The following is a 12,257-nucleotide window of genomic DNA, read 5'->3' as shown; positions in this document are numbered from 1 at the left end:
TGAATAAAACAAAATTTTCCACATCAGTGTTCCCAGGGACAAGCCAGGCAGGGATTAGAGACACAACAAGGGAGGCAGATGTACCCACTTCGTTGCAGAAAGAGTTAACAACACACATAGTCCTTTTAGGCAAGTTCTGAGAGCTTCAAGCCCTCCGAGAAGACAAAGAATGTCATTCTGCCTTACTTACTTCCATCAATTTTTAAACACTATCTCTGATATTATTTCCTCTTATCAAAGTTGCTGGCACTTCTTAAAATTCTTTTCATAGACTTTTTAAAAAATGTATGCTTGGTTTTCTCAACGTATGGAAATTGAATATTAAAAAACATGGGCTGGAATTTATGGTTTCTCTATAGTTCTCAGGATACAAAAGCTAGAAAGTGAAGATGTCACTGATCACCCTGAAATGAATGAATGGATGAATGAATGATGACGGTTTACTTAGCCCCTACCCTGTGCAAGTTATTTTTATGTATTATTTTTTTGAAGTCCCCTTAAGAAGCAGATTTTTAAAAATTCGTTCTCATTTTAGAGAAGAGAAAGATGAGGTTCAGAGAAGGTAGCTGACTTGCCCGATATTACACCGTTAGGATTTTATCCAGGTCTCTTTTATGCAAAGCCTGTATTTTCTTTCTATTATATCATAGACTAAGTGCCACACTCAAGAGTCATCTTTGGCTCATGTGTGAGTCACTTTCTTGGCTTTATCAACCATAGGTTAGGATCAAAAAAACCAAAGGCTGTCATCTTCACAAGTTTAAAGGAAGGGACCACCGTCTGTTATAACAAAGCAAAAGAAACAGAGAGGCCCATTATATGAACCCGTCTGTCTAGACAGATGACTAAACAGGGGTCCCTCCAGGGTTAGACTTGAATTTCCTCCGTTCAGCCTGTTGGATATTTAGCAATAAAAAAAAAAAAAAAAAAAAGAAAGAAAGAAAGAAAGAAAAAAAGAAAAAAAAAAAAAAAAAGCGCTGCTTAAAGGCTGTAGTGCTAATCCACCCCCTTCGACACTACCCAGAGAGTAGTTTAAAAGTCATTCCAGTGCAGCCTGCATGTGTTAAAGTTTCGAGCAGAAATCAGATTGAGACAAGAAGGGCCCTAAAAATACTTGTGCTGTCTGGCTAAAGACCCAAGAACACAGGCCTAACCGTCCCTTTATAACTCCAGTGACAGCAGTGTGAACTCGCAGAGGGAGCAGGGTGCAATCCAGGTGTCCCCGTAGGACTCTGCAAGGCAAGCCAGCATCAGAGTGGGGCTTCTCCTCTTTCACACGGGCTGGGAGGTAGCTCCTCCTCCTGCTCCTCCCGTGCCCTTTTTCTAACTTATAATATGAAAGACACTACTGCCAGCTGAAGAACAAGTCAGCCTCCTTTCATCAAGGCTAAGAGAGATAAGCAGAGGCTGGTGATGTTTTCAAGCCCATTCATATTGCTAAGCTTTGTGTACAGAAAGGTCTCCCAGGTAGGCAATTAGGAGTTGGCTACCAGACTATGTGGCCCCAGGCAGAAACTGGAAGCTTACCCATTAACTAAGATCTTTCTCATCTCCCCGAGAAATCCTTAGCAACATGGAAGGCACTGTTTCAATCATGGCCCATATTTGCAAAATTCATTCACTCCCTCATTTAACAAATAGTTACTAGGTGCCCGAATCTACAACATGCTTTCATATGTATGGGGATAGATAGGACTGCCAGGAACGGTGGTAGAATCTCTAGAGCCTTAGCCTGGTACCATTCTGGACTTTTAACAGGCATTCAAGGATAAATGCTGTAGTTTAAGTAAGGACTCAGATTTACCAGCCTGCAGAAAAACAACAACGATAACCACAGAAAGGTTGGTCTAACCAAGGAACAAAACGAGAGACGCCCGGATTTTGTGTTCCACACCCCAGTGATTCCGCGATCTGGACAGAAGAACTACAAGGAGGCACCACACTTCATGGCAGTTCACATCACAAGAAACCATTTCCATTCCCCAAATGGGGAACACGGAACACAGACGCGCTAAACTCGGAAGTCACCGCCTAATTCCCACATCCGTGTTCAAGCCCTCAGGTTCTGGCGCGTGCCTTGAACTTTCCTAGGTTTTTAGGAGCAAAATACCGTATTTAAGGGAAAAGAACGAAGACATCCAAACATAACATTTTTTCTTTTTTCAAAAAAGAATAATTTCTTAATACTATAGACGCATATTATTCTCAGTGAATGCCCCTTTTCTGACATCTCATCCTTTCATCCAAAATTTTATAGTTAAGTTTATCATCTCAGGGGCCTGACTGATAGGATGAGCTTTGGAATCAGAGAGACCAAGTTCAAGTTCTGGCTCTGTCACTTATTAGCTGGGTGACTGTGGGGAAATTCCATGATGCCTCTAAGCCTTGGTTTCCTTACCTGTCAAACGGAGAATGATAATTGTGTTTACCTTGTAAGGCTAATATTTAGCACGGCACCTAGTGCAGCTATTCGATAACCGATGGCCAGCGTTGGCATTATTTTTCACCTTAATTAACGTTACTAAAGACAGAAACTGCCCTCTCCCTCTACCAATACCCCTACTCAAACATATGCCCTTTCTTCATGCAGAAATTCACTCTAGCTGGACAGAAAATCATAGTTTCAACGAAAGCTATGGAAGCCCCCAAAACAGAGGTTCTCCACTCTAGCTGAACATTAGAATCACCTGGGGTTCTTTGGAAAACAAAAGATGCCCGTTCCTCCCCTGCCCCCACCAGCTGAGTCAGAACTTTGGGAGGTGGCCCCCAGCATATCAAATGCCCCCTAGGTGACTCAGTGCGCAGCGACGCGGAGAATCTCGACACTACAGCCCTCAGACGGCGACCGAGGCGTCGACAGTCAATGCTTCCAATGAAGGGTCTGAGCACGGTGTTATCTGAAGTCCACGGCCAAGTCCCTGCCACGGGGCCAGCGAACCTGTAGGTTAGCTGTCCTTGGTGCTCCCCTGATCCCTCTCCGAAAAGACCGCCCTCTCCCTAACACTCACACTCAAGGCAACAAGCCCTGAAGCGTCCGTGGCCACAGTTCCAGAGGGAGCCGCCCTCTCGCTCCCCTGAGTGTGGGCAGCGGACAAGGTAAGTAGCAGCCTTGGAAAAACAAGCCACACTGACCAGGAAAACAGAGACGCAACCCCTGCTGCCGGCACCAACGCATGCGAGTCAGCTCCACTTCAGAGCAAAGGTACGATCCAACTGAATATTAGAAAAACGTGGTCTGACCGTTTCGATTTCAGAGGATCCAAGACCAATTGTGACTCGAGTCAGCGGACAAAGTTCACATTCAGCAAAACAGCCCCAGCAGCTGCCCCAGGCACACAGCGGGCCGATTCAGAGACACAGATGTCCAGCCGTGCGCAAAACAATGCTTTCATTTTTTTCTGCTCTTTCCCACCACGGACCTCAAGGGCAGGATGGAAAAGCCCATCATCTGCGGCCACTAGGGACAGGCCGTGGAGATGATTATGAGTGTGCCAGACCAAGCCACCGAGCTTGCTCAGGGGCCATCAGCACGGACAGGCGGTTGTCACTGTGTTGGGAGTCACACGGGAGATGCCCCATGCCCGCAGGGTCACTCTCCATTTGCTCACTGGACACAGCAGGAGGGAGCATGAGTCTAAGCAACCTACCTAGTAGGTCGCTGTCAGGAGACCAAGGTTCGGATTGGACAGGATTCTAGGCAACCACACGGCACGTGACGTTTCCATTGTCAAACGGGGATGGAACGCACATGCATCTTGTGACCTACTCTCCTGGGACGCAGCCTGGGTCTTACTGGGGACAACATCTATCAGATACTGCTGGGCGCGTCAGGACCATGGTGGCAGTCTGAAACCCTGAGGCTACGGGATGTCACTACACTACATGGTGGGGAGGCAAGCTTGAGTTTTAGGCTTTCCCGGACATACGTAAGTTTCACCTAACACATCAGGGCTTCCTTCAAAAACCCAGTACTGGGGCGCCTGGGTGGCGCAGTCGGTTGAGCGTCCGACTTCAGCCAGGTCACGATCTCGCGGTCCGTGAGTTCGAACCCCGCGTCAGGCTCTGGGCTGATGGCTCGGAGCCTGGAGCCTGTTTCCGATTCTGTGTCTCCCTCTCTCTCTGCCCCTCCCCCGTTCATGCTCTGTCTCTCTCTGTCTCAAAAATAAATAAACGTTAAAAAAAACAAATTAAAAAAAAAACAAAAAAAACAAAAAAAACAAAAAAAACCCAGTACTTGCCAACTGCGCCATTTATACCAGATAAAAATGGAGAATGACATTTATGTCTGTCTTATAAAATCAACCTACTAATTATTCAGTAAATATCCATTGTAAAAGTCCCCATAATTCCACAGACAAAGCAAGAGTGTGAATCCAATCACGTCACACACACGATACAGAAAGTTTTCGGCATGAATGAAATCTTTCTTCCTTCCCCAACTCCTCCACCTACACTGTGGTGAATGGTATCAGTTGTTCAAAATGTCTGCCCCTCTCCCCTGGGCCCATTGCCCCCTGGTGTTCACTTTTGTGCTCCCTTCCTGTGCTGTTGAAATCAGGTGTGGCCAATGGAACCTGGGCATGGAAAACGGCCATATCTCCTGGTCCAGCCAGGAGGTCAGCATGCCCAAGTTAGAGGCTGCTCCTTTACCTGGGTCCCGGAATGAGGATGTCATCGAGCAAAGCCATAGCCAACCCAAAAATCCTTATAATATGAGCGAGAGGTCAATTTTGGGGGTATGCCATTAAGAGGAAGAAAAAAGCTCTAGATAGTGACCTTGAGCTTGTAAAATAATGCCATATTCCACAGAATCCCATGTGACCACAACACATCACCATCTAATGGATTTTATAGGCAACAGGCAAATTGTGTCTGCTGAATGTATCAGCCTTGGATAAGAAATACTTGATATAAAACTCCTATCCCCTAGGCTCAGTATTTCCAAGTGGGTCTCCTTAAGGAATGTATCAGTTTTTTCAAAGACCACACCAAGTGCTCTGCTGTTTCATGATTAAGATGGTAGTCATGCAAACTCAGAGAGGAAGGAAATAATACAAAAAGGGAAATCTCTTCTTCCAGAGAGCATACACGGCTTCCTATTGCTGCTTGAGGACTGCCAAACGGTAATTTCAAAGGTTGTCCCTCAAGCGGCAGGTATCACCTCCCCCAGGAAGACCTCCTTCACCTCTTCAGGACAAGTTAAGCAATTCTTCTTATTTAGAATCGGGCCTCTTACTTAGATAGAATCGACCATCTGGTGTTGGCTTTTTGGTTTTGCTTGGTTGGTTTGGTCTGCCTGACTTCCTCACTCAGTTACAGGCTCCCTGGGGATAGGATCCACACCACATTCCTCCACCTGTTGGCCTACCTAGCACAACACTTGGCCCACAGTAGACTGGATAGATACTTCTCGTACAGACGGATGAAGGAATAAGATCGACATTCCAGTCTTACGGTTCAAAACTTAAAAGTTAGAAAGCAAACTCTGGTCCAACAGAAATGCTTTTCAACGAATAAGAGACACAGTTTTGCAAATTCCCTGGCTTATGACCTCATTTCAAAGTTTAGGCAAAGGCACTAGGCACATCTGGACACATCCAAATACGCTTCTAAGCCCAACTTTCTAGCTGACACGAGGAAAGGTAGTTTGTCCTTCTTTCAGGCCAGTACATCATCCCCAATGAGTTTAGTGCCCCGTGTCCCTGGCCGCTGAGTCAAAGATGGCTGAGAAGAGGCATTACAGCGAGTATGAACTCTAGTTCTGCCATTCCACACTTGTCAGCACAGATGGGAGACCCAAGAGGTTATCTGAAAACACAGATAGCTTCTTCCCAGAAAAGAAAGGGCAGGTGAGTTGACGATAACTCAGGAATATTCGTTTAAAACACTAAAAACAAACCATGTTCTACATACAGAACCCATGGTAGCTTGCCTATCAGATGATTACTAACGGAAGAACTCAGCACTATTTGAAATGCTTGATATAGTGAAGTTTCACACAGAAATGCAGCTGCCAAACGGCCGTCGCGATGCATTACGAAGACCTCCTCACTGCACCTCATGCCCCTACGTCAGTCACCCTGCGGACTATTCTCAACTTCACAGCCACCAGGACAACCTTGACTAAAACCACCATCCTCCCTCTGTTGCTCAGAGGAAAAGCCACAGGCTTTACAAGGACCTGTCTGTCCAATACCATCTCTCTCATTTCCTCTCCTAGGACGCTTTTGATCATCCTGGAACACGACCAGAGCAGCACTGGCTGTCCCCTTTACCAGAAGTGGTCTTTCCCACACAGCTCCAGGCTCTCTCTGACCTCCTTCAAGCCTCTGCTTAAATGCCACCCTCTCCACGAACGCTTCCACGCCCAGCTTCTCTGAAATTCCAACTCCCCTCTCCAGCCACGACCCTGCTCCACGTTTTCCGCTCTAACGTTTTCAAAATTCTGCCATTCTTATTTCGTTTTTTAAAATGAATTATTTATCTTCCTCCAAAAGGTGGACCTCTCTAAGGACAAAGGTGTTTTGCTGTTTGATTCACTTATCAGGGTCACTAGCGCCCAGATCGGTGCCTGACGCACGGCAGACACTCGGTAAATACTGTAGAATGAACTAATATCATAAGAGTGTCCTGTTTCTACCTGTGCCTTCCCACAATCTCTGCATGCATTTGACATTCATTTCTCTCAGAACTGTACCTGTATTTGTAATTAATGTAGAGATCTTTTCATTAAAAGCTTTGGGGGGAAATAGTATTTTTTTAAATTTTTTTTTTAACGTTTATTTATTTTTGAGACAGAGAGAGACAGAGCATGAATGGGGGAGGGGCAGAGAGAGAGGGAGGCACAGAATCGGAAGCAGGCTCCAGGCTCTGAGCCATCAGCCCAGAGCCCGACGCGGGGCTCGAACTCGCGGACCGCGAGATCGTGACCTGAGCTGAAGTCGGACACTTAACCGACTGAGCCACCCAGGCGCCCCGGGGGGAAATAATATTAATACCATCTGCGTTCATTCTTTGCATACTTTTCATTCATTTCATTCTTTTCATACTTCAATCGTGTGGGATGGTTGGTGATATAGTCCATGTAGAACTGAACATTTCTGTAAATAGTTTGAGAGCCCCAAAATCCTACAGTAGTTACAGAATATCCATAATGTGTGGCCGGATTCAAAATACTTACGGTTCCAAAACCACATCAGAATAACAGGAGGTACAGGACTGCATAGATACCAAGCAATTTATCATTAACTTTTCTTTTCAATAGCTGGTCAGATTTGCACCTGCTCTACTACCTCTCGTTGAGAAAAACAGCATTTGGAAAGAGGAAACTGCCGTTACTCAAAGCTGAGTTTGGCTGAGAGAGTGAGTAGAGTTTACATTCCATTGTTGGCTAGATCCTTACCCCATGGAATGTCTGAGAACAGAATTCAGGCCATGAAGAGGCCGGCAGTGCTTTGATCCAACAGAACCTCAAGAAATTAAACACTATACATTGACTTATACGTTATCTACGTCACTTACACATAATACACGAGTTTTCCAAATTCTCCTTCCACTCACAGTCGCCCGGTTGAAGGCACTTGAGCGGAAAAATTCACCCCCATGCATAACTTCCAAACTAGGCACCCATTACCCCGTGTGTCTAATTTATTTCCTTCCGCACTCATCGCTCCCTCTGTGGTGAAGAGTGAGCAAGGGAAATGTGTGACACTATTGACAACAGCCCTACCTCGGTAAGTGCACGCGCGTGGGAGAATGGAAGGCACGGGGCCAAGATTCTGCTGTGCCGTGGATTAAGGGTCCCACGCTTGCAGGACCAGCTGATCAAACCGAAGCCCTACTGGGTCTGAATCCTTCCATGCTGAAGGGCTGTGAGTACACAGACCTGCACAATCGGAGCATCCACACGCGCGAGTGAGGTCAGAACAGCCCTCGGTGTCTGCTTAGGTGTCCAGGTGCCTCCACTGCCCCCGCCCCCCTCCACGGATCTTGAGATCCACGGATCTGGTCTGAGACCAGGCCAGGGGATCTGCTTTCTGTGACACCTTGGGAGATACAAATGCAGGCCACGCTTTGAGAAACACCATCTTTAAACCTTCACGGGGCTACTTAACAGCCTCTCATTCAGTAAATTCTCAAAAAAAAAAAAAAAAACCAAAAAAAACCGAAACCAAAACCAAAACAAAACCCCAAACCACCTGAATGAATTTGCCTTCACAATTTTCAATCCATTTATCCACAGGGAGCCCGTTCCAGCTGCTGATCTTCTGGCTTCTTCTATCTCATTAGGAAAAGCTTCAGGCAGGCTAACCTGATCTCAACCAAGATGTTGGGGGGGGGGGGGTGGTGATGAATTTAAAAAGAGAAAAATGATTCAGCAGCCACATGGGCTGTGAGAAGCAAGGACCATTTCGTCCTCCAGAGGATTTCATTTCCAGCTGATGAAGCATCAGCACCGCCAGTCCAGTCGTGGGTGTCAGAACACGGAGTTATCAACTACACCCAGGTTAGAGAGTGAGAACAGCAAGAGGCGCCACAGGCCCAGCTCCCTCCGGCCGCTCCCAACATCTCCTTGGAAGGGAGAGGCGGTTCACACAAGGTGACAGGGATGGCCGTGGAGCCGCTTGGCACAGGCCAGCCTCCACTTAACGAGCGCTCAGGATCACACTCAGCATGGAGAAATTCACCCTGACCCTGGACACTTGCCCCCTGGCACCCACTCACTTACATTTTTACTCAATTACTATTTCTAAGAACAGAGACAAAAAAAAAAAAAAAAATGCAGAGCCCCACTGCTCAGCGGTCTTCTATGGAAGGTCTGAAAGGGGTCCGCGGGCTCTTCCCACAGGCCTGAGGCCGGGGGTGGGGTGACAGAGCCTCCCACTGTACGGGAATCGACATGGGGCTGGTGCCCTATCTCTCCTTTCCACACCCTCGGAGACACTCCTGATCTTCCCAGACTCGCTGAAGAGCAGGGTGGGTTTCCAGTGTTTTTTTTTTTTTTTTTTTTTTCACCAAAGAAAGAAGGAAGCTTGTAGCAATTAAATGACCGAAAATAACCCCAAGTGAGGAGTGTCTGAGAGGAAAAACCACACAAGGAAGCAGAGTGGGGCTCTCAACTCGTTTACTAGGGGAAGAAAAGCGGACAAGGAAACGAACCCCAAGTAGTCACCGAGAAAGTGAGAAAAATGAAGGGGGCGAGATTTCAAAGGGGACGCAAAAAGGAGGCAGGAAAGTGTGGGAGCTCCGTGGCCTGGTGGAGGGCGTGGAGGCCAGACCTGAATTCAGATTCTGGCTTTGCCTGTGCTGTGCCCGAGGACAGGGTCTTTCCCTGTCCAAGCCACGGTCTCCTGACACGTGGGGATCGTCATCCAGGCCGTGCCCAACCCACCGACACGGGGAAGGGGTCAGGATGATGCCTCTTAAATGCCAGGGACACAGGAGGGAGTCAACAAATGTTTTCCTCCTCTCATTCCATCCTCCCTTTCCTTTTCCAAAAAGCTAGTGGGACAAACACCAGACAATTAACTCTTCTTGGTTTGGACAGTGAAATGAAATACACATTACGGACCGAAAACAAAATCTAATCTGTCTCACAAAAGGGAGATCTAAAAGCATGGATTAAACTTTTCACTCTTTTCACATGGCAGTTCTTAGCCACTTCAGTGCATGAAAATAAATGTATCGTCTCAGTAGAATCAGTTCTTTTTGAGGAAACCCGGACTAGCCCATTGGAAATAAACTACTTTAATCCTTCATTCCTTGATTCCTAAGAAGCAAGGTTGGGCATGGTACATTGCAGAGGAGGATATACCAGTGAATCAGGTATCTACCAGGGTAATAAAAACGTTTCTTTTGTCCCTATCCGGGACCTCCGCCCACATTTAGCACCAATATCATCCAAACCTTCTTGGGGTCTCAAAAATGCAAGTGAACCAATGCCAGGATTGCAAATTCATTTCATTTCTTCCTGAACATGGATCGGGGCAACTTCGGACCCCTGAGTTCTTGAATACCTCAGGATCATCTGAGTCCTATTGTGCTGTGGTCTCCCTGCTCGGCATACAGTAGGCACTCAATAAAGGCTGGCTGAATTGATTACCGTTTCGAATCAGAAAGCACTGAGACCGCTGGCTTCAGTGCCCCTCGGCCTCGCACGTGGTACTGGCTCTGAGGGGTGTGCGCTTGTGCTGAGGGTCAGGGCTGAGTGGCCAGCTCCCACGTCCAGTGGGCCAAAGGCCTGACCCATGACAATCCACTCTCAGGCAACCCACAAATGACACCATGAAGGTCACAGATAATGGCAACTTTCTCCTAGGCTTCCCTATGAAGAAGAAAAGCTCCTTCTTCCCCTTCAGTCGAGTACAAGAAACATTAATTGAGCAACTACTGTATGCCGGGCAGAAGAACATAGATGCAAAAAAGATAACAAACAAATGACACTTGATGTTTTGGCCATGCTGTTCAACCCCTCAGAAAGCATCCTCCATGGGTCGGGGGGGGTGGTGTCGCAGATCCGTCTTTCGGATCACTATGCCACCCCCCGGGACACACATGTCATATACCCACAATCCGTTCTTTCACATACAACAATTAAGTCATCGGTTACTGCAAAGCTGTTCACAACTTTTTCTCAGGTAAACTGTGACTGACACTTTGGGGCGCCTTTGTGACTATTCAGCAACAAGGCTGCACGTCAGAATTCTATCTTGCCTCTGACAAGTTCCCCACAGGAGACACACACGAAAGATGGACTGGATGTCACTACATCAAATGAGGTATAAAGCAGACAAGTATACTCACCAAGGTACCCACAGAGCACCTGGGAATGTCTGGAACACAAGCTGCCCACTGAGCCAGAGGGTGTTGTAACAACTGGGCAGACAGCTAGGAGTTTTAAAAAGCACAGTCATTAGCTATTTTACTGAGGAGACGCCTCGCACAGAGCTATACAAAGATTCAAAGTCCAAGGGGCCTCTCTGAACATACTTATTCCCCCACATACATAAGGTCCCTGCTACTCAGGGACCAAGGAGTTACGAGGGATTCTGGATTCTGGTCCCAGATCTGTTGATCTCTTAACCACCAGCCATGCTCCTGAATTCCGTTTTCCCTTTAACACTTAGCTCTAGCGTCAAAATAACAATGCACAATTTATATACGGAAATGGTAAAATAAATACCGTGACTTATATTAAAGATGAACAGGAAGGGCCTTGACCTCCTTTGACAAAAGACAGCCTACCTACTGTGAATGAAACTGAATGTTTCATTTGGTTGGCCTAGATTTCAGTTTTCTTAAAACCCCCATCGTCATTTCTAACCCGCGTGTGGAAACTCTTCGAATAAGTCAAAAATGCGAGTGGATCTTGGTTCGGGGCTGCTGAGCTACAGTTTAGAAATCTAGGGCTGCGTGGGATGGATTAAACGCATCTGCCATGACCGTCATCCCGTCATGAAATTTTGAACTTTTCTTTCTCTAAAGTAACAGCAACTACGTCTCGTATATCGCCCACCATATTTTTATAAAAGAAAATGCACCGAAAAATACCTCTAATTGAAGAGAAAACACTCTTGAGTGTTCTGTCTGGGGTGGAGTGAATGACAAATGGATTTTTGCATAAGAACATGTAGACTGAGGGGCGCCTGGGTGGCTCAGTCGGTTCAGCGTCCGACTTCAGGTCAGGTGGTGATCTTGCAGTTTGTGGGTTCAAGCCCCGCGTCAGGCTCTGTGCTGACAGCTCAGAGCCTGGAGCCTGCTTTGGATTCTGTGTCTCCCTCTCTGTGTGCTCCTCCCCAGTTTTGGCTCTGTCTCTGTCTCTCTCTCTCAAAAATAAATAAACATTAAAAAAAAACAAAATGTAGACTGAAACCTTTACCCTGTCCCTGGTTTCCTGTGAAACTCTGAACAAATCCCCGGACTTACCCAAACCTCTGTTTCTGTAAGATGAAGCATATGTAACGCTACCCCTGAGGGGTTTTAGAAGATCACAATGACACTGGCAAATTGAAGGTGATCGAGGGACGTAATACTATGAGTTATCTCATCTGATAGACGAATCCCCGACCGGCTTCCAGACCTGGTGTGAACCTACTTCTTCCCGAGCTCCCCACCCAGATGTAAAATTCATGTACCTTCTGTTCACCTAGGGTACGTCCTCCAAAAGCGGTTATCACTGCCACTCTTCAGACCTGACTTGCAAACTTCTTTTGACCAAAGACAAAAGCCTTGTGGTGGATGCTTCTCTCTCTCTCTCT

At 46.7% G+C, this 12,257-nt stretch overlaps 1 protein-coding gene across 3 annotated transcripts in view; it reads right to left on the bottom strand.

The window, feature by feature from the left end:
• Positions 1–12,257, bottom strand: part of TGFB2 (transforming growth factor beta 2) — an 83,040-nt gene that overhangs the window by 57,205 nt on the left and 13,578 nt on the right. For 2 of the 3 annotated variants that reach the window (XM_030302859.1, XM_030302861.1), the window contains exon 2: positions 10,804–10,887. The exons of the other annotated variant lie outside the window; for it this stretch is intronic. In XM_030302859.1, the coding sequence (XP_030158719.1) occupies positions 10,804–10,887 (84 nt within the window). The remainder of the gene's footprint in view (positions 1–10,803; positions 10,888–12,257) is intronic. 3 annotated transcript variants of the gene reach the window in all.

This window comes from Lynx canadensis, chromosome F1 (assembly GCF_007474595.2).
Source record: "Lynx canadensis isolate LIC74 chromosome F1, mLynCan4.pri.v2, whole genome shotgun sequence".
Taxonomy (NCBI): Eukaryota; Metazoa; Chordata; class Mammalia; order Carnivora; family Felidae; genus Lynx; species Lynx canadensis.
Note: the sequence above shows the minus strand (reverse complement) of the source record. Positions and strands in the feature narration are given on the sequence as shown.